The sequence below is a fragment of the Dipteris shenzhenensis genome, chromosome 14 (assembly GCF_047967505.1).
Source record: "Dipteris shenzhenensis isolate YYH24624 ecotype China chromosome 14, Dip_SZ_1.0, whole genome shotgun sequence".
Lineage (NCBI taxonomy): Eukaryota > Viridiplantae > Streptophyta > Polypodiopsida > Gleicheniales > Dipteridaceae > Dipteris > Dipteris shenzhenensis.
In genome coordinates this window covers 41,000,734-41,023,762 of record NC_141609.1, presented here as the reverse complement: position 1 = coordinate 41,023,762, position 23,029 = coordinate 41,000,734, and the positions used below count along the sequence as shown (strand labels likewise).

Genomic DNA, 23,029 nt, shown 5'->3' with positions numbered 1-23,029 from the left:
ATTGGGGTGGAGCTCATGCACCCCCCCAAAAACACACACACACACACACACACACACACACACACACACACACATACACACACACACACAGATGCACACATACATCCACGGTGGCGATGAGGGTAGGATGTGCCAGGCCACGAGTGGTGGAATCAGGACGTGTGCAACTGGAGCAAGGGCTTCTGCAGCAGGCAAGCAGTGCAAGCTGCTAGCAACATCAGGCAAGCAAAGGCAAAGGGGTTCGAGCCTTCGAGGGTATAAGGCACCGACAACTCTAGGTGGTGTTTACTTGACTCGTGTGTGTGAGTGGAGTCGGCTAAAAACAAACCCCAATCCTTTTTTTTCTGCGAACGGACGACTTTTTCCTGTGGGGGAAACAGCATGCCCCAACCTTTGGCTATGGCTATGGCTGCTTCCTCTCTTCTTCTTCCTCCATCGCCGTCCTTCTGAGTAGAGCACCACCTCCATCACCATCACCAGCAGCAGCAGCAGCAGCAGCAGCTCCGCCTCCAGATTTCTTCCCCCAGGTCCTCCCTCCTCTCCGATTTTTTGCCCCCCCTCTCCCTCCTCCTCTGCGATTTCACATGCCCTTCTTCCTCCCCCATCGAAGAATTTCCTTCGTTTCTCACCGTCCTTCTTTTCCCCTGATTTCCCCCTCTTCCCTCCCCTTTCTCGTTTCTAGATCTGCACCGCAAATTATGCCCTTTCTGGTACATCGTGCCCCTCCGATTTTAGGGTTTGTCCCTGTCGAACATCAGCCCACGGGCAGCCGTAAATTATTCCCGTTTCTCGTCACGTTGTAGGGTTTGCCTAGTAGCTCTGTTTTTTTTTGTCCACCTCTTGAATTCTAATGTAGCTCAGCTCTGTTTTGCAGGAGAATCTGCGGGTTTCGGCTGATCTGTGTTCGAGCAGGGGAAGAGATCGTGACATGGCATGGGAGTCATTGATTTTTTTGTTTCAATGATAAGATACGATGCGTTTGGCAGTCTACGATAGTTCATGACAGATAAGGGCTGTCCGCAGCATCAGTAGTGGATCCTTACCCTCGCTCACGATAGACAAGTCTTAGACGACTGCTCGATAACTCTTTCAGGGCACAGCGGTCCACTTCCTCATGTCTGCTGGTATTGTCAGCGTTGCGTCTATGGCTTCAGAGAAAAACTTACGGCAGTTCGGCGTCACCGAACCTCTTTCTACTTCAGGGCCAACGGAGGTGGATCTCTCAAGAAATCGGGAGCTAGAAAAGGTATACTGTCTATTGGAGTTTTGGGACAGTTTCTAACTTCGAATCCTGATTTGGTTAAGAATCTGATGCACGTGTTATCGTTCCAGTATTTAGTGAGTGCGGGACTATACGAGAGTCAAGAAGAATCAGTTCTTAGAGAGGAGGTTCTTGGGCGACTTGATCAGGTAAAATGTATGCTATGTTTCAAACGTAAATTGACCTTTTCTGTTCTGATAACTTGTAAAGAGAGTACATGTTTTTTGTGAGGGTTGCATGGAGATCCATGTGCATGGGGCAGTCGTTTTTGGTGTTCGACTGATCTTTGTAAACTTCCCATGGCTTAGGCGCAGCCATAGTTAGGAAGTTGCTTTGCTACGAGCTAACAAGGTGTTGGCTGCTGGCGATAGATTGTCAAAATCTGGGTCAAGAAGATAAGTGTAGACAAAGGTTACAGTGACCAGTTTGTGCAAGAGGCGAATGCAAAAATATTTACATTTGGCTCCTACCGTCTTGGGGTAAGGATGATTCCACAGTATCTTCAGTATTCATTTGTTTTGGTTATGTTTTTTTATGTACGTCATGAAATCAGCTTCTGCAACGGTGGCATCAGTAGTGCACGACAGCAAGATGTTGGTTTCAGTCCTTGATCTTACTCTCCTCGTTACTCATGAAATATATACTTAAACATTGTGTTCTTTCGCTTGTACTACTTAAAATACATTTTTAAAGATTGGATATATTCTAGTTTTATGAAGGTATATATTGTGTCCTTGCAAATGTAGGACTTGGGTAGAACTTGTGTAGTGTCAATCAGAGGTACACCCTTTTTAAACTAGGGTGCACCCTCACAAACATTGCATAGTGGGGCCTCTACATGAGATTGGTGGGAGCATCATTGGGAGAAGCACTGAATGAAAAAAAGTTTTAGTGGCATGATAGGAAGATGAATTGGTAAGAAATGACCTTATATATGTAAGGCAAGTGCGAGAAGCTGAATGACAACGATGCAATCCAAGTGCTTTGGATTGATGTGATCACTACGTGTGCCTAAAATGTAAATAAGGCCTTGCAATCTCAAATGCAAGCTACTTGCTTTAGCTAAAATAAAGACCGTGTTCCAAGTAATGTTAGTGTGGTTGAAACTTATGCTCCTTGGATACAATAATACCTATATGTAACAAGACAGTCCTTGAAATTTACACTTTTGGAATACAATAATATCTGTATGACTATTGCAAACTTAAAAGAAAACCTCGCAACTCGGTTAATCTTGGCCGAAACTAGCACATTGTAGCCAACATTTGGGGAAAGTTTGTCAACTTTTGAGCCGAACAGAGTCTACCCTACTATTGACTTTAAAAACAATTTAATATTTTGTAATTGAAGAGGTTCAATAATTCAACTCAATACATATCTAAGGTTGTACTTAGATAACCACAATTATTCTAGATTGTCATATGTTGCGATGTGCATAGTTTGGTTTGTTTAGCTTTCTAATTTCTAGAATTAGCTTTCTACTTTCTATTTGCAGCCTTCTAGCATCCTTCCAACCCTTGCTCTTAAAGAATCTTTGTGACTCAGTTGCTCTTTGTTGCATGCGGTAGCAATCAATGCAACCTCCACTAAGTCTCGCATAGGCAAGAGGCTACCCTCGTGGGTCTAGACACAGGTTCAGCTTGTTTGCTGTCCTTTAAGGTATCTATCTAACAACTGTGTATGGATTGTATTCTGCTGTCTTATGACAACGTTGTCCTTAGTCACTGCATGATCTGTGGTGGCCTGATCAATGGAAGGCATATCAAGCTGTAAATTAGATCTTGTATTTGGTTGTAAAACACTTGCTTGTGGCTGAGTTGGAGGTAGCCTCCATAGACTTATGCAAATTTGATGCGGACTTGAACAAAACAACAATGTATCAAAGACATCAAAAGCAACAATAGTAAGTTTTTTTCATGGTCTAACAATAGCAAAGATAACATTGCTAATGATAACTATTCTTGAATTATGCTAGTATAATCTACGCCCTTTGCTTAACTGATGTAAATGCATTTAACAGCCTTGTCCTCAAGCTTATGTTGTATCTCTAACAGAAAAGTGCAAGGCATCGGAACGCTCATGATAGGCATAATTGGCACACATGATGGCATCCAACCAGAATTTGTTCGGCAAAGACTTAACCTCATCATACACCGTGCCATCTTGATCAATGCCCTATTCTTGCTTGTTGCAATTTCATTTTGTTGTGATATATATGAACTCACTCCCGTGTAAGTGTGGAGTGTGGCAAGCTTGTGTCCGTTTTCATTCTCAACGATGGCGAGAAATTGCTTAAAGCAAGCAGAGGCATTTGACTTGGACTTCAGTAGGTAAACCCAAGTATGCGTTGTGAAGGCATCCACAAAGTAAGAATAAGCCCTAATAGATGCGTCCACATTGGGCCACACACATAACTGTGAACCAAATGCAACTTATGGGATGCACCAACACTCCCATTTTTAGGAAAAGAAGACAGATGCATTCACTCCCTTGTAACTGTGATGTGTGTGAAATCACTCCTTTGTATGTGCAGAGTGAGAAATTGCTTAAAGGAAGCAGAGGCACATGACTTGGACTTCAATAGGTAAACCCAAGTATGCGTTGTGAAGGCATCCACAAAGTAAGAATAAGCCCTAATAGTTGCGTCCGCATTGGGCCACACACATAACTGTGAACTAGATGCAACTTATGGGATGCACCAGCACTCTCATCTTTAGGAAAAGAAGACAGATGCATTCTTCCGTGTAGGCGTCTTTTACAAACATGTCTCGACAACACATGCAGCTTTGGCAGATCAACAATTATATCCTTTGAATGCAATCTAACTAGGCTGCCATAGCTCGAATGCTTGAAACATGAGAATCTGAAACAAGAGAATCCTATGCCATAGGCATAAAGTTTATATAGACCTTGAGTCGATGTTCCCGTAATGAAAATGGTATTGCCATTTCTGAAATCATAGCTGGCATAACGGTAACTATCAAAGATAAGTCTACATCTTGATGTAGCAATGGCTGAAATGGATATGAGAGTCTTTTTGATCCCTGGAAATTAAAAAACATTTCGTAGAGAGACAGGATCACTTAATGCTTCAGTGAGCTCAACTTGACCAATGAATGCCCTATTCCCTTCACTTCATATGATGCGTTATTGACACGGGCCCCCCTTCGGTGCATCATGTAGAGAAAGAAACTTCTTGCAAGAGGAAATGAAGCACCATTGTCAAAATACCACGTGCTGAATGCATGAGAAAGTGCCATGCAAGAATCATGAAATAAAAGTATTATTGGCATGTAACCACAAAACCCAATCATGGTAAGCATCATTGGCTGCTTCATCCCTAGAACAATGCTTCATCCCTAGAACAACAAAAAATCTGAATTCGTATGATTGGACTTGTTCTAGTCTTACAAAGGTATATTGGTTGCTTCATCCCTCATGAAAAATGTAGCATTAGTAACTGCAAGGCAGGTCTGTTGCTGCTTCTCTAATTCTATGCATTTTCGACATTTAGAGATATAATGATATGGTTTCTTGCAATAAATGCATCTCTTCTTTTTCTTTTTTGTGTTGTCTTTCGAAGTTATACTACAATTGTGCTTGGGCTTACATACTAGACTTTGGTGTTGTGTTTTTAGAGGATGAGTTTGGGAATGTTCCTGGATTCATCTAGGTTAAAAAAATAAACAAATAAAATAAAAATGGTATTTTTGCATTACTCTTACGATGGGTAGCAAAAGCCTGATCACTTCAGATAGAGGCATTCATTATTTTCACGAGCTTTCTTATAGTGGATGGCAGTGTGTTGCATTTTGCTTTGGATGTAGGATGATGGACCTGTCTTGGAGAGTTGCTCACTCAACACCCACCTCCCTCTGGACTCCATAGCAGAGGTGGACTTACAAAACAGCCCGACACAGCCTAGTACACAGTCACTAAAGCCCGCTTACCACCTCTAGTAGTAATAACATAAATTTCCGCATCAAATATCTGCCCCAGCTACGGAGTATGCAGCGCGAGCTCAGTAGCAGCTGCATGAGCTCACCCGTTTCATGTCAATCGGGTCATTGGGGCTTGGGATATGTAACTAAATAAGTTGGTGTAGGGTCATATTCCCATGGGGAGAGGTAGAGTGGTTTGATTAAGAAGTGTGGGACTGGGTGTGAGGGGGGGGGGGAGAGAGAGTATTCCAGAGAGTTGGAGGTTGACAAGTTTCTATGTATGGAGAGAGAGAGAAGGTACGTATGGGGATTCGCAGCCTGGGGGATGCATAGTTCATGTATACAGCCTTGGTGCTTAGACTGAAATGACAGCTTTTGGGTTTGGTTTTACTCTCTCTCTCCCTCTCCCCCTCTCTCTCTCCCTCTCCCCCCCTTCCTTCACCCCTGCTTGCATCCCGAGCACAAAGCTTGCTTGGCACGTTGATAATTTTCTCAGCTTTCACGATGTTACGCTCAGCTTCAGTTTTCCAATATGCCTGATCTTGCATGTGCTATCCACCAAGTATCAAAGGAATAACAAGAAACTAGACTTTGGTGTTTTGGCATTACTCTTATAAGGGGTAGTAAAAGCCTGATCACCTGAGATAGAGGTATTCCAATTAGCACGGCTTTGCTCTTCTTGCAACAATAAAGTGACCAGTTGATCAAATGCCGATGGCTGTCAAAGTCAGCATTGTGGACACAATCTGACTATTTGGCACAACCTTATCAGTATTGGCCTATTGCTCTTTGAAGTCCTTAACCATCCATACTTGCCCCTTCATCCGTCTTCAAACCATCCAATTGCGCCTGCAGATATGCAACCCACAAACGCAAAGAACCCAGAGAAAACTGACTGAATCCAACGACGGCTCTAAAATGTCTTATTGTGACAGGCACAAGGTCAATGACCTGCACAAATTCTGAGAAACGAAGATGTGCAGCCTGCTTGAATTGCAAACAAAGTCCAAGGCACAGGGACCTGACAGATTCTTGATAGTTTGTACAGACCATACGGACAATGCTGACAGAGGCTGTAACGAAATTTGCACTGTTCAAGCTGTTCATGGGCAAGAAAGCTGCAGAAAACTTTGTCTGCAAGGGCTGGAGTGAGTTGAAATGCGGCTGTTTTTGCTGTCAAAAGCAAGCTGTGGCGGTGCACTTCAGCACAACGAAGCTGCCCCAACAAAGAGGAGCTGATCCTACAAAGAGAAGACGGCCTTGAGCTGGAGAAGACAACCAGCAGAGCTAGGCACTTGGGTGGCTATCTGACGAGTTTGTAAACAGCAACAGCAGCAGTGCCAACCAGTTGTGTAACTGGAAAGAGCTCTTGGAAATGAAGTCGGGGACTGCAGATGCAGGTGGAAGCTTGTAGCAGGATGACAGCCCTGCACTGATACCACGAATAGCTTGCTTGGAAGTAAAGTACAACAGCTTGAAGGTCAAACAGCAAGCAGTCAAAGCTGAATGTTATTGCAGCAGCACAAGAGGGCAGGCGAAAATACAACTAAAGTATCACTTTGAGGCCTAAACCTAAAATCCTAGCCTGGCCAACAGATGAGGCAAAATTAAGCTATAAGGTTCGACTTCAGCCAAATGAACTAATACTTTACCTATTGCTCACACATTAACTTACTCTAGCCTACGAGTTTCTGACTGCAGAGTCTACCTTAAGGACCTATACATATTTTGTTTATTGATATATATGTACAGTTTTGGGGTATGTGTATTTATCTTCAAATTATTATAATGGGGTAGCATGCATGTCCAACAAAATTTGTACTAGAGGAAGGATTTGCCACCATGATAAAACTTCGGTGAATGGATTTTACAGAGCTTCAAAGTGGAAGGGTACCCTGTTTATCCATATACTAAGGGGCTAAGCTATTATGACAGTCATGTTTTGCCATGTGTCGATTTTAAAAGGCCCAAAATCTTGTAGCATAGATTGCATGCCATCTACAAGTATTAAAGGCACATGATGATGGGGCTAAAAATGTGTAGTTATACTCGTGAAGATGATGTACCTTGCGGAAAATAATGAATTATACACAATCCAAGTGGTTAACCTCTTTCAACCTTTGGACGGCGGAATGGCGTTCAAAGCAGGGAAGACGGCATTTGTAGCTGAGGCTAGTGGTGGGGCTAGAAGAGCCACATTGGCGACCAAAGAAGTAGGCACTTTTACAGCCTTTTCGGCAAGCCATTTAGGACAATCCTTCTTGTGGAACTAATCATGATTTTTTGAGAAGGGTTTCAATTGGCTCTTTTTGGAGTTCTTTCCTCTATGGTAGCTAGTCCTATAACTAGTCTACTTGTCGATTGAGATAAAAAAAGCAGCAAAATGGAATTTATCTTGATTTATTGGAGAGGATGCAATCTGATCAAGAGGGGTGCTGATGATATGCAAATGCTATAGAGTGAAAATCCCAAATGTCAAATCTGATGCGAGAGCTGCATAGTGCGCGAGCTGGCGAGAAATTTTGCATTTTGGAGCGTCTCCAAATTCCACCTGGATAGAAAGATATGACCCTTGGCTCTGTTTGGAGTTCTCTCCTCTATGATAGCTAGTCCTATAACTAGTCTACTTGTCGATCGAGATGAAAAGGGCAGCAAAATAGAATTTATCTTGATTTTTTGGAGAGGATGCAATCTGATCAAGAGGGGTGCCGATAAAGAGGTTTATGCAAATGCTATAGAGTGAATATCCCAAATGTCAAATATGATGTGAGAGCTGCATAGTGCGCGAGCTGGCGAGAGATTTTGTTTTTTGGAGCGTCTCCAAATTCCACCTGGATAGAAAGATATGACCCTCGGAAGAATGGCAAAATTTTGAGCACAAGATGGCCCAAAAAAGATGCAATGAGGATGTGAAAGGTGGGTGGTCACATGCAGTGTGCTTGTGAGGCATTTTGCCTGATGTCGAAGAAAAGGTTTTGGAATGTTTCAAAGAATCAGAAGTCTTAAGAACGGACTTTGGTTTTTCAGACATCAGACAATGCACGCAAGTCTATCAAGTCAACATGAATCAATGAAGGGGATGCCAACAAAACAAAATTCCTGTTGTCTTTAAAGCCTATAGCAGATCCAACAGCTCCTACAGCCCATCAGCACTTGCAGCTCCAAGAGCATGTTCAAGGGTCTATAAGTAGCAGGATGTGCAGCGGCTTGTATAACATGACCATGTATAGCAGCGATAGCATTACCCTTTTCAACAGCACCTGTGTTCAGCAGCATCACCATGCACAGCCTGCTCTGTAGCATAAGCCTGTTCCAGCAGCACTGAAATGGCAACACTTTTGAAATTTCTCACATTCAAATCATGAGCTTGTGCCTAGATGAAGTGGCCACTGGCCAGACAGTGTTGGGCACTGACTGCCTTTGAACCAGACGATGCATAACTAAGAACATTTTGCTCCAAAGGATAGTAGTTAGATTGGCTGTAGTAGTTTCTGCTACACTGAATTTCAATAGCAACTTGATGCAGCAAAGCTTCTCCAGTGGTATCTGCAGTTGGTATCGCCTGAGGGAGGAGTATTGGTGATGCCACAAGGTCAGTTCGTCGACGCGGGAAGCAAATGTGAGGGAGTTTAAGTGATTGGTTTCTAAACATTTCCTGATGACAGCAGCAAATTTCAAATTACCAGAGAGATGCGCTTTCAAAGGACTTCTGTGGCACGGCTCCAGCAGGTTTTTATTAGATTTGGATTGATTGGCAGATTGACCTGTGTGGATAAATTGAGGTGAAAGCAAACACGGATAACCAGATGAACTTTGAAGGAGGAAGTATGTATGGGTTAAAGAAGAGTAAGGCATCCCCCTTTCTCTTGGCAGTATGCAGGAGCATAGGTAGATGGTGCTTACCCTAATGATGTGGGGGAGGTTTTGAGAATAAATTAGGCATCCCGGGGATTGGAAGAGAGATGTATGTGCCATGCAAGAGGTAGTCGATTGTAGCAAGGATGAACATGCAAACAGATTCCAATTCACCTCTCTGTAATGCTTGAACCCCCAAAAGCTTGGTCAAAAGCTTAGTTTTTTTGGTAATCTAAAAGAATTACCTTGCTTTTTGCAATTTCTGGAATATAAATATTGTTACTTGAGGTAGTTCATTTATGGCGATTTGTTAAATGCAGTCCAGCAAGTCTTTAAGATTAAACTAAGATAAATATAGTGGTGAAGTTTAGAAATGCACTTTGGAGAAGCTAACTTCTTACAAACTCTAGCCAGAAGTTTTTGAAGGTTTAAAACTCTTCACTTTCTCCAATTCGTTTGTGTCGAGTGGAAAGGAACTCATATTGGGGTCAATACTCGAGGCTGATAGTCAGAGACCTGAATTCCGGAATGACAAGCTGGAATTACGGTTTCATCCATGCAAGTGTGGTACCTACTGCTAAAGGGAGAGGAACTCGTAATGCAGTTGATTTTGGAGGCTGATGCTCAAAAGACCTGAATTCAGGCTTGACAAACCTAAGCATGGCTTTCTATGTGAGTATGTTACATCCCATGCAAGTGTAGTACAGACTATGCAGCAAATTCTTTTTACACTGCGCTTTATTGGCAACCTTTGTAATTGCATACTCAATGATACCAATAAATAGGAAACATAAAATGTGATGATTTACTGCCTGCTGCCTGTAGACTCGTAGTGATTGAATGCCTTCCTGTGAAGTGGAGAGGTAAAATAGGGAATTGGTAATGTGCCTTACATCATGTGCTCTCTTGGCAATGCCACTTGTATGGGTGCATGCTAGAGTTTCAAGCTTCACTCCTGTACGACATTTGTAATTGAGGTCTGCTGGCATATTCCTGGTCTGTTTTTAGGCTATCCATGCCTTTTCTGCCTGTGGGTCTTATGTGGCCACAGTCAAGTGGATTTTGTAGAGGTCGCTTCTCTCCCTATTGACATTGGCCTCGCTGTTCCATGGATGCATCACACTACTACTATGAGGTTTTGTTTCACAATGTCCATAGCTTTAACAGGATAAAATTAATACTTGTTTTTGGTCAGAAAATATCTCCTGCCTGCCGTCCATTTCATTTACTTTACATTTATAGTGCCAAATAGTAGCTCATAAATGTGCAGGTACATGGTCCTGGAGCGGATATTGACACTCTTTGTATTGGTCCCCGGCATGTTTCAAGAGAGGTATTTATTTCTTTATACTCAGGGCTATCTGCTGCTTTCCTGTAAGTCCTGTTCAATGATGGGCTGAGTTGTTTGTGTAGGAGGATTTTTTTATTGTACTTCATGACATGCTTATGGAGATGCCAGAAGTTACAGAGCTTCATCCAGTTCCAGATGCACACGTTCCAGTATTAAAGTTCAAATTCAATGGAATCTCTATTGACCTTGTTTATGCTAGGCTTTCTTTGTGGGTTATCCCTGAGGTAAATTTTTTTTTGCCACTCACACACATATGGCCCAAGTGCTTGGGGCCTACACTGCTATCAGCAGGAGACATCCAGCAGGATTTGAACAGCAATGAACAGTTCAGTAATAAATACATTGGAAGGATAGTGAGGTAAATGTTGCAATTGGTTAAAATCAACTTAGGAGCCCTTAAAAATGTATCTAGACTCTATATTTTAGTTGCTGCAAGGTAACCAGGATAAACCAATTGCAACACCTGGTGTATATCTTGCTATCATTCCAATGTATCGATTACTGAACTCTTAATTTCTGTATAATGTTGAAGCCATTTTATTGAGAGCTTGTGATTTCTTTTTGGGACGGTGAAACTTGAATTACTGCATGAATTTATTGAATTACTTGTAAATTTCATGTGCAGGATCTTGACATCTCACAAGATTCTATACTATGCAATGTTGATGAGCAAAGCGTCCGAAGTCTTAATGGGTGTAGAGTCACAGACCAGATTTTACGGCTTGTGCCAAACATTCAGGTTGGATTCTTACAGGATGTGTGATTATTGCTAAGATTTTGATGTGCAGAGCTTTTGATTTCTAGATCTTGCTTGGTTGGATTTTGGTTCTTATTACTTATTTGGATTTTGGCAGCATTTCCGAACTTCTTTGAGGTGTATGAAGCTTTGGGCTAAAAGGCGGGGAGTCTACTCAAATGTACTGGGCAACTTTTATTTCCATTGCAAATCGAGAGTTCTGACCTTTTGACCTGCATGGGTGGCATAGTTTTGGTAACTTTCACAGATTTCTTGCAGGTAACGGGATTTCTTGGTGGGGTAAACTGGGCTTTATTGGTGGCACGAATTTGTCAACTTTATCCTAATGCTGTGCCTAGTATGCTGGTTTTCCGATTTTTTCGTGTATACACACAATGGCGATGGCCAAATCCTGTGATGCTATGTCCGATTGAAGAAGGGTCCTTGGGCCTTCCTGTGTGGGATCCTAGAAAGAATCCACGAGATCGCACTCATCTAATGCCAATAATCACGCCTGCGTATCCATGCATGAATTCCAGTTACAATGTTTCAACAAGTACTCTCCGTGTTATGACAGAGCAGTTTGAGAAGGCCAATGATGTGTGCAAGGTCAGTTTACTGGTCTGGTGGACCATTTGATCTCAAGTCTTTCGAAACCACTATCCAGCCTACCATCGATTTCTCATAATTGTGTTGGAACTACAGGCTGTGGAGATAAAGCACACAGAGTGGAGTGCTCTGTTTGAGGCGTATCCATTTTTTGATTCATATAAGAATTATTTGCAAATTGATATCACAGCAGCAGATGAAGATGATTTGCGAACATGGAAGGGCTGGGTTGAATCCCGTCTGAGGCAGCTGACACTGAAGGTGATTGTCGTCATGAATCTGCTTTACAGGTTTGAAGCAGACACTGTTTGCAGGTTGTCTCACTTGTACTTCATATTTGTGTTGACTGACACTTTCCCTTGAGTGACTTGTGGCTTACTGACCAGATTGAACGTGACACCTATGGCATGCTCCAATGTCATCCTCATCCTTGTGAGTATGTGGACCCGTCTAAGCAAGTTCCGCACACGTCTTTTTTCATGGGTTTGCAACGTAAGCAGGGGGTACCTATCCAAGAAGGTCAGCAGTTTGATATACGTGGAACAGTTGATGAGTTTAGGCATTCTGTGAATCTCTATGTTTTTTGGAAGCCTGGAATGGATATCTATGTTTCTCATGTACGTCGTAAGCACATTCCTGTCTACGTATTCCCTGGTGGTGTGCGGCCGATTAAGCCGCAGAGGAGTTCAGGGAAGTCATTTTCACCCCCTGGACTCAAAGTTTCCCATTCTTCTAGCAATTCCCCGACCACCGGATCAGGAGATCCATTGTACGATGAGGCAGATGATATTACAGGGGAGAAGAAGAGGAAGGCAGAAAGGCCATTGGATGTTTTGCAGAGGCAAAAGAAATATGTTACTTCCGTATCTAGCACGTCTATATTGAGCTCAGCCAGGTCTGAAGGATCTGAGCTTCCGATGTTTTTGCCCAGAGCCACACCTGGTGAAGAGGTGGTGGCTAAGAGGGTCATCAATGGACAGTCTTCAAGTGTTATTGATTCTTTACGGATTAAAGGGTTTGGAACCATGGGCGTCAATGGCTGCAACTTGGAACAAGTTTCTTTGAGCATGAGGTCCAATGTGGATGCAACTGGTCCCGGTAGAGGAGTACGCCCAGGGTCGTTTGCCGCGTCCTCACAGGGTGGCAACTGCGATGAACTAGAGGTCTGGAGTTACACTTGTCTGTCCTTTTTTGATAAGTCGCTTCTTTACTTTTCCTTCTCCTTTTGCTTTCTTATAGGCCTAGGGATGTGTTTTGTTTCAAATTTCTTTCAAAGTCCTTTTCCCGTTGTGAGGTTTGACTTCCTTTCTGGGCCTCGCTAAACACATGGAGGATGGGTATGCATGCATGGGGTTGAGTAACATATTATTTGCTTTTTTGAAACTCTTTGGTCCGACCTCTTTTTATTTTTCTCGGCTTGCTGTGATCAAGCCTACAGTGACACTGGGTACAGCCTTGGGGGTTCATCCTGACGTGAAAGCCGACAGTGCTCGGAAGCCGGCGATTAGGTGAGTGTTTGTTTGGCCTCCCGCTTTTGGGTTTCACCAGCCAGTTGTCATTCTACCCTCTAAATAGGTATTCTGTTTGTTTGCCCTGTGCATCTTTTACAGGCTTTTTAATTGGCATCGTATGTGTCCCTTTTTTGATGTCTACAGATTGAGTTTGGCCTCCACTGCTTGAGGGTCATATCAATTGGGTTTTCAAAAAACATTGAATGGGCCTCTAGCTGGGAGAGTTGACTAACCTGATCTCCATTGAATTTGATGGTGAGTTCGGCTGGATCGTGCAGTAAACAAATTGCAAATTCTGTAAGTCCCCACTTCCTTTGTCGTGTTCTTGTTTGGAAACGACAGTGCATACTACCAGCAATTTTGTGCAGATCCATGCAGCGAAGACAGTTTCTTGGAAATATGGTGGGAGCCTGAATTGAAATTTCTGGAGGTGATGTCATCGCTTACATTGTATAATTTGCAATCATGCCTGTGCATGGAAGCCTTAATTATTTACAGGGGTTGGGAATAGCTTCTAGGTGATCATCTTGAGTATGGAAATCTTCATCTGAGTAGGTTTGTCTCTAGAACAGCTGAGGGTTTTCATGGGCAAGGATTTCGTAGACATTTCCCCTGGGATGAGTGCTATCTTTCAGCCAGGAGGATGTTTTGAATGATGGTATCTTGAGTGTTATCCTAGGATGTATTAGAGATGTACTATGTTTCTTCTTTTTTTGGGTCGGGGGGGGGGGCGTTGGTGTCGGGGGTTAAGGCTTTGAGAGTTCATGGCTGGGCTCTCGTCAAATTGTACAATGGTTGTATCACTACATTTGTAATATATACTCTACTTTCAGAACATCTGCTATATTTTACAGCTAGTGTTTCCTGGTTTGAATGTCTTGCTGAAGGATATTTTTGAATGTTTGCTTTTATTCACATTCTTGTTCTTGTATATCTATGGTTTGTGCGATTCATTTGATTTCAATCTCTCTCGTGCATGCACACGCACGCATGCAGACATGAACGTGCGTGCACACAATCTTTTTAAAGTCTTGGAGTTTGTTGTGGGATTTTTATCAGGGCTTTCACAATCCGTTGTTAACTATGTAGAGCCGCAACAATGCATAGCCCCATTTGGACTTGATTTCTCGCAAGAAGGGAGCTACATTGGAATTATAGAAACAAATCTTCTAAAACTTTGGAGAAAACAATTAGTAAGATTGTATCAGTCGTTTTATAATTTGGTGATGGCTAGTAAGAGATGCAACAATGCATGGCCTCATTTTGGTTTGTTTTATAGATCTTTTTGGGTCTTCATAGGACTGAACAATTTGTATTTGATGCTCTCTCTCTCTCTCTCTCTCTCTCTCTCTCTCTCTCGATTTGTTGTGGAGGTTTGATGTCTCGATGTATATAGATTAAAACATTGAAATCTATTTGGGGGAGAATAGATTGGTACTCTCTCTCTCTCTCTCTCTCTCTCTCTCTCTCTCTCTCCCCCCCCCCCCATACCCACACCCACGTCCACACCAAGAGGTGAGCTCTAAACAGGCCATGTTGACGTTAACGTCGTACACATTGTATGAGGCATTGGGTGACTTTTATTGTTGCTTCTTTGAGGTGTAGTTGGGTAGGTTGGTTGTGGGTTTGGGTATCTCGTATTGTGTCTTATTGTCGTTGTTGCTTGTCTCTTCTCTTCTCCTTGTTGCTCGTTTAGTATCCTCTCGCTCATTTTGTGCTTGATTTTTTCTTGCTTGTGTGATCTCCCTTAGAAGCCCGTGCATTCTAGTGAGGGGAAAATAGATTTGTTGTCCAATGGGAATCAATGTTGAGATAGATGAAACAAATAATATCAATACAATACAACGGGCATCATGAGTGTTAGTGTTGAGCAATTTACATGAGCCACTTACTTTGAATTGCCCTTTAGTTTGTATCGATGGTGGTGCATTAACTTGCTATAGGGAGAACAAGGGAATTGCTGTGGGGTAGTTTCGATCCTATTGCAAGGGACTGAATTTTCGTATTGTCTACATTGGTGGTTAGAGGTGCCACTTGTGGGATGAAGAAATGGTGAAGATGAATGGTAGTATCTTTTTTTGTATCATTAGTTACTAGTAGTAAGGGAGACTTATGGCACAAGGTGGTTTGAAAGGTTGCTAAATTGGGACAAGGTGCTCCAATGTGTGAACTTGAATATGGACTTTTACCATCTATTGTAATTAAAAAATCAATGTTGCTTGACCACGTGCAATAGCCTATCTGCATCTCTTTGTTTTGTGATTGATTACACCTTGCTAGTTGCCCATCTATGCGGCCAAATCCACTCACATTATTAAGTCTTCCTCTATTAAAGGCACTTTGGAGTTCACAATAACGAGCATGGAATGGACCTTGCAACAAGGAAGTGTCTCATTGGTATCGTGGCTTTTATGGATTGAGCAACAGCTTAAAAAAATGGAGAGGAAAGCAATATAAGAGAGCATTGTAGGTGCTACTTCTGGGCAAATAGTTGTGGATGATTACAAGGGGGGCAAGCATTGGAGAGGAAAGTAATAAAAGAGCATTGGAGGAAAGTAATATAAGAGCATTGGAGGTGTTGCTTGTGGGAAAACAATTGTGGGTGATTAGAGGGGGCGGTCAAGTGTAATATTGTGGCAGGATGGTTATTCATCATTTGAGTATGAGAGTTCGAAACTATAAAGGCAGAGACCACAAGGAAGAGAGTTTAGGATCCATAGATGTTAGAACGAAAATCCTAGGTGATATCTAGGGTGTGGGAGAGTCGACGAAGCTACAAGTTAGACTATCATGGCAATACAAGTTGCTAACAAGGATAGATTTTTGGTTCATTAAATTCAAAACTAAGCTCTAAAAGATAGCTTGTCATGTAGAAACAATATTGAAAAGGATTCTTTATAAAAGGGAACCAAATTTCACATCATATATGTTTGGATGCTAAATCTTCTGGTTGTGTTAAGTTAACCATTCGAGAGGTGATTCGAACCAAATTTGAAAGTGCATGAATCACACGAAGGTGATGAAGCATGAAAGCATTGATTGATTCTTATCATGCATTGGACGTTTTACTACAGTATTCGTCCTTTTGCGAATGGATGCTTGTAGCTTGTAAGAGCAGAAAATCCTCACCATCAGTTTGTTAATGAGTCATAAGACGCAATAGAGATTGGAGAATTCGGTTGCAAAAATTTCTAACGTATGTACAACCCAATTACCATCCCTCAATTATTTCATGATAGTTATGCTTCATAGTCCCAACCAAGGTTTGAATGCGCGTAGTGCTTGCTTGGAAATCGCCAAACATAAGTACACCCATGCTCAAACTTGGACAAAGGTCCTTTAATATCCACCCTTGGGACCTTTTACCAGAGTGGGTCTATAATCCTTCATAAGTTACACAAACAATGGCATTTCACTGCATAAGCATTATTTGAATCATAGTTAGAGTTGTGATGGAAATACTAGGCAAGTAGGATGCAGATGATAATCATGTGGTAGGCCAATATAAATACAAATTTGCACATTTTCAAGACGTGGAAGGTAAGGAACTACCTCAAAGAATGTGAATCAAGAAGGTAGTTGGCAATTGAGCCAAAGGATAGGTGACCATCAAAGTTTTCCATTAATGCTAAAATTTTCAAGACCTAATAATGGTCACCACCCAACAAGTGGACACCTTGTCTAGATGCATGTCTCCACTTCATGAAGCCATTGGTTCTATAAAGTAGGGCTTCAACATAGTCCCATTCCTATGAATTCTCAAAAGCTTTAGCCACTTTATGCGAATTTCTAAAAGTTGTTTGGACATTTTGATGCACAAGAACAAACCAAGGAGCTTGCAGGTTTGGCTTGATTGACATTGCCTCACAAAGCCTATGGATCATATGTACTTACAAAAGCATAACAATTGTTTTGAGATGTACTTTCTTGAATCAATGGCTTGAGACAAACACCTTGCAGAATGGATATGGGCCTTCAGAGGAAATTATTGTAGCCTGGGATGATGGTCATGGATATACATGAGCTATATTGCTAATGAGCTAGCATAGCTAGGGCAGTAAGCTTCCCAAATAAGTAACATGCTTGTAATGGTAGAGGATAAGTTGGGAGGTTTTGAATGGCCATGGAGCTACTTTAACTATATTGCTTATGAGCTAGCATAGCCAAAGGCATTAAGCTTCCCAAATAAGTAAGATGCTTGTAGTGGTAGTGGATAAAGTTGGAGGTTACAATGGACAAATACCTAGGTATGCCACTTGACTAACACATATCTAGGTTTCTATCCATGAGGAAGCCTATGATACCAATGCCTAAAATCTACAAAATATTGAATAAGTCACAACGTTCTTATGCATGTTATAAAAAACAAAAGCATGAAAAGATGCCTTGAAGATACACAACAAATATGCGAAGAAATTTGCAAGGGCAATCGTAAAAGAAAGAGGCAAGGCTGAATTAGGGAGGGTCTAGAGAGGAAGGAAGAGAAATGGATTTAGATTGAAGTTTTACTACCCTTTTGTTATTATTACATGCTACAAGTTGTTGGTAAGAACAACTATCAATTGAAGACCATGGATTAGACCCTCAACATCTTGATCGTTAATTTTGTGCTACCATTTTTTTGTTGTGTTTACCATATCCTCCCATATATATTGAGAACATTATATCTAAGAAAATCATGTAGTTTTCACCTCTATTAGTGTATTTAGCGGCCCGTAGTGGGCTTGAAGTAGGGAAGAAAGTTGATGGGAGCTTTCTAAAAAGAGGGTCCTTGAAGAAGGTCTACAACATACTCAAGGGAGGCTTTGAGAGTTAGACACTCTTAGAGCACATTTATCTATCTATCTATCTATCTATAATATATTAACGAGACTAAGAGTTTACTACCATTGAATGCATTAGGAAAAAAGGAAACTTATTTTGGGGCCTATCATCTTAGAAGGAAAATACTTGTCCACTTATCAAAGGAGGGCCAAAGTAACGTTGAAAAAATACAAAAAAGGAAGAAAAAAGAAATATTATCAAGTTTGCATTCAATGAGGATACTTGAGCTACTTTATTATATCTGACGCACGGTGCAGAATTTGGTACTTCTAACATCACCAGCACGTCTGGAGTCGGCCAAAACCTCCGGAACGGCATTTGAAACGTTGAAAATGGGCACTCGGAGGCTCACAAAAGGCCAAAAAGGCCCCACAAAAAAAGTGTATTTGGCTTTCTTCAATACACTTTTTTGTGGGGCCTTTTTGGTCTTTTTCGAGCCTCCGGGTGCCCGTTTTCAATGTTTCAAATGTCGTTCCGGGGGTTTTGGCCTGCTTCGGACGTGCCGGTGATGTTAGAAGTACCAAATTCTGTACCGTGCGTCAGATATAATGAAGTAGCTCAAGTATCCTCATTGAATGCAAACTTGACAATATTTATTTTTTCTTCCTTTTTTGTATTTTTTCAACGTTACATTGGCCCTCCTTTGATTGGTGGACAACTATTTTCCTTCCAAGCTAAAAGGCCCCAAAATGAGTTTCCTTTTTTTCCTAATGCATTCAATGGGTTTTGGCCCGCTCTGGACGCATCGGTGATGTCTAAAGTACCGAATTCTACACCGTATGCTAGTGGAGTTATGTCATATTTTGGTGTTTTAGAGGAGAGAAAAATGAAAAAATTGTGAATTTCTCTCAGGGCCCCAAAATGAGCTCCCTTTTTTCCTAATGTACTTCTCCCTTATCGCTTAATCTCTATTTCTTTCGGAAGTCTTTGTTTTCCTCTATGACATGTTCAACAAAAGGATTCTGATCCTAAACCCATGCTAGTCCCATCCATGTGCTAAGGCCCTAAGTCAAGATTGTCCTATATGAGGATGATATTTTTAGACCCTTCAGATCCCTACATCAATGAAGCTTTGAAGAGCCCACAAGACAAATGAGACTAGAGCACACGAGCTTTTTTAGCACTACCTCCCCATGGTTGGGAGAGTCCTTGCTCGCTATAATGCAGAAGACACTGAGTAATATGCAGGCTCTTGTGTCCACATCGATGACAATGGCTTAACTATGACATCAAGACATGCCTCTTCTTCGAGGTGCAGGGATAATAAAGAGGAAAGCTGGACAATTTTTGGCAACATGAAATTAGAGTGGCATTTTCCAACACTTAAAAAGGTATGTTGCAATTCAGTGTAGTAATTCTCTTTGAGGATGGCAAAAATGACTTAGTTATTTGTTTTGTTTTGAGAGTCGACTTTGCTCTCTGAGGCACTTAAACCCACCAGACATCTCATGGAGAACTCTTTTCCCCCATCTTACTTATTTGGCACCACCTCAAGTGTGAACCCTCCATACTTTATGGGAAATCTAGAGAGCGGCAAAGATAACAGGACCTTGATGGACCCAGGCATGTGGGACTTGCCTTCGACCCCCAGGCCTCCAGCTCACCATGCTAAAACTCCATAAACCGGTGGGTGCACAAAGAATTTCCCCACCTTCCATCTGTGACACGGTCTCTGGATATTCCTTGTGTTGATGAATCTATCATGTTACTATCTTATCCTCAGATATCTGATAAAGAATTTCCTAACTGCACTATAGAGGGTGACCTACCCACGCATGATATTGGGACAATTGATGAGAAGACTCGATCCTGGATCATTGGAACATACCGTTCCATGGCAGAATCGTCAAGGGGCTAGTATTGTCCTTAAATCATGGGTGGCCAATAGGTTTTCATGTTTCAATGACCCACCATTATACAATATTTACTAAGTGGGCCCTTAACGACCTGGTTATCCTCAACGATGAAAACATAGAATCCAAAGCTTCTTTTGGATTAACAACGACTGATCAACGACGTTTGGATAGATTTGACGAGCAGCAACCACCAAACACTTGTAGTCGTCAAATGGTAGGTATAGGTTTATGTACTTTTAAGGCATATGCACTAATAAATTATTGAAGTTTGTTGATCATAATCTAATGCATGAACAAGAGCGTACAAGAAAGAAGAGGATCTAAGGAATTGGCTCTTCATATGATAGCAGGTAATTTAGTTCAACAAATTTAACCTAGAATAAGTCTTAATATTTCCATTTATGATTTTGGAAGGATCCTATGATCATTTTGATTGTAAGGAAATGTTTAGTTCATGGCCTGTAAGTTTGCATTTATATTGATTTTAAGTTTTCTTTGTAAAGTATATTATGATGTGATATGTTGTTGTTTTTAACATGGTGATGAATATGTTACACGTTGCCAATATTTTTTATAGGGGATCATGTTGAGCCTAGTTTCCACTATTGTATATTTTAAAGACTGTGATGCTATATTTTGGACCTCTGTATTCTGTGGGTGGCAATTGAAGGTGAATTCAAGCTCACCCAAAGGAAGCTACATATTATTCAAAACTCTAATATCCATCCACTATTGAAGTTGTTTCAAAACTCTAATATCCATCCACTATTGAAGTGTTTCACAAATAGGGCTCTTAACAAGCATCTTCCATCTAAATTTAGTTATAGCACCTATACTCTTGTAATCATATCCCCTTGCAAATGCTTCATCCATTATAAGTCACATGTCCCTTTTTAGTCCAAATTTAATTGTTAAGGCTAGTTTGAAGATGCATGTGATCTAGATGTCTTTGGTTGAAGGTTGCCATATGTAAAATGTAATGGTAAAGACATATATGGGCACATGTATTTTGGTTGTAAACATGCTCTCAATGCAATTCTAGAACACTAACTTGGATTTCCATGTTAAATGTGTCAAGGTTCCAATGAATCTTTTCTTTGAAAGAAAGGCTAGCCAATAACATCTTTTATGATTTTGTGATTAACTTCATTCTTTAGATGTCATGTCTACTCATACTGAAGAGCTTACATATAATTATATGGAACTTAGAGATTGATGTTGATTTCAACTCCTCCAACCTTGCAAGTTCCATTTTGTATTTGTCTCTTGGATATGTGACGTTCTTGATTGAGTCCTAAAATAAAGGAGCTCAGTGCTTCAGCTAAGCTACTTTAGATCCTTCAGGATCTCATGATTCAAGTGAATCTGCCGTTAGACGTTTTAAGTGGTATGCTACTTGATAGATTAATTGGGTACCTCTAGTAAGCAAGGCGAAGCGTGGACTTCACATACCTCAGTATGTGTCTGGCCGCATCCAAATGCGGTTTCCTTGGAGCCTACATAAATTGACTTACCAACCCAATAGCATAGCTCAAATCTGGCCTAGTAATAGTCATATAAATCAAACTTCCTACTATGCGTCTGTGCATAGTAGGGTCTTCTAGAAGCTCACCTGCATCTGCGCTCAACTTCACATTCTGCTCCAAAGGAACTGAACTAGGCTTACAGCCTATCATCCCATATTTGAAGAGCATGTCCAATCCATACTGCCTCTGCAAGAGCCATATCCCACTTGTGGATCTAATCACCTCAATGCCCAAAAAGTAATGCAGCTCTCCCAAATCCTTTCTCTCAGACTTCTGCTTCAATAGCATTTTCACATGAAGGATATCTTCATCACTATCACCTATGATGATCAAATCATTAACATAAATGACAAGCAGCATAATACATTTCTTTATTTTTCTCACAAAGTGAGAAATCTGCCATGGAAATCTGAAAGCCAATAGTGATAAGATACTGTCCTATCTTGTCAAACCATGCTCTGGGTGCTTGCTTCAAGCCATACAAGGCTTTCTTCAACCTGCAAGCAGGATGAACAGCATACTTATAAGCTAGTGGCTGCTCCATATAGACCTCTTCTTGCAAATCACCATGCAAAAGGCATTCTTTACATCCATCTGATGTAAAGACCATCCCTTTGATGCAGCCATAGCAATGACTGCTCTTATAATTGCCATCCTTGCAACCGGACTGAATGTTTCTTCATAATCAATGCCATATGTCTGTGCATACCCCTTGACAACTAATCTTGCCTTCTATCTGCTCACAGAGCCATCTACATTGCGCTTCACCTTATAGACCCACTTGCAGCCAATTGCATTCTTGTCTTTAGGCAAAGGCACTAATTTCCATGTAGCATTTGCTTCCAAGGCATCCATTTCTTCATCCATGGATTTTTCCCATTTTTCTTTTCCCATGGCTTGCTCAAAAGAAGTGGGTTCTGGTTCATGTATCACTTTGACCATATAGGCATAGTGAATGGCTGTAAATCCATCATATTTCAGCCTATCCATAGGATACTTAACTCTGGTAGAACTGCGCAAAATAGGCTCACTACTAGGTGCTCTCAAAACATCCCTTGTCTTCCTTACTCTAGGTATAACAACAGAAGGAATACCCAACTCATCATCAAAGCTCTGTTCTGAGCCACTGGATTCACCATCCACATAAGAGTGACCTGCATTCACATCAACCATGGGCTGATCTACTTTCTCTTTTCCCTTTCATGATACTTGCATACCACTATCTGCATTGTTTTGAGGAGATTCTCCTGATCTCAATCTGCCTGTCCGTGGTGAGGTATGTGAACCACTGCTAGAGGACACTACAGGTCCACTAATATTTTGTGATTGTTGCTGTGAAGTTTGTGCAGCATTACCATTTTGTGCATCTACATAATCAATCACATTTACTGGTTTATACCAACTGCTCATCTCATAAAAAACAACATATCTGCTCACTGTAAACTTATGAGTAGAAGGGTTATAGCATCTATACCCTTTTTGCGGTAGAGAATAACCAATAAAGATGCACTTCTCAGCTTTTGGATCCAACTTGGATCTCAACTCATCTGGCACATGAA

At 41.4% G+C, this 23,029-nt stretch overlaps 1 protein-coding gene across 1 annotated transcript; it reads left to right on the top strand.

Moving 5' to 3' along the window:
• Window positions 1-322: 322 nt before the first annotated feature.
• Window positions 323-13,985, top strand: LOC147894626 (nuclear poly(A) polymerase 4-like). The gene is made up of 13 exons (XM_087384463.1): window positions 323-527; window positions 875-1,246; window positions 1,333-1,410; window positions 1,633-1,740; window positions 10,328-10,390; window positions 10,471-10,632; window positions 11,034-11,147; window positions 11,263-11,325; window positions 11,424-11,753; window positions 11,850-12,014; window positions 12,140-12,916; window positions 13,185-13,261; window positions 13,409-13,985. The coding sequence occupies exons 2-13, from the start codon at window positions 1,115-1,117 to the stop codon at window positions 13,431-13,433; spliced, it is 2,094 nt and encodes a 697-aa protein (XP_087240589.1). The 5' UTR covers window positions 323-527; window positions 875-1,114; the 3' UTR covers window positions 13,434-13,985.
• The last annotated feature ends 9,044 nt before the right edge of the window (window positions 13,986-23,029 follow it).

Bases quoted from the DNA above. Each gene is read 5' to 3' on its own strand.
- LOC147894626 (XM_087384463.1), top strand. From the start codon at position 1,115: ATGTCTGCTGGTATTGTCAGCGTTGCGTCTATGGCTTCAGAGAAAAAC. The intron at 1,247-1,332 runs GTATACTGTCTA...TTATCGTTCCAG, and splicing joins GAAATCGGGAGCTAGAAAAG to TATTTAGTGAGTGCGGGACT. The intron at 1,411-1,632 runs GTAAAATGTATG...TGCTGGCGATAG, and splicing joins TTCTTGGGCGACTTGATCAG to ATTGTCAAAATCTGGGTCAA.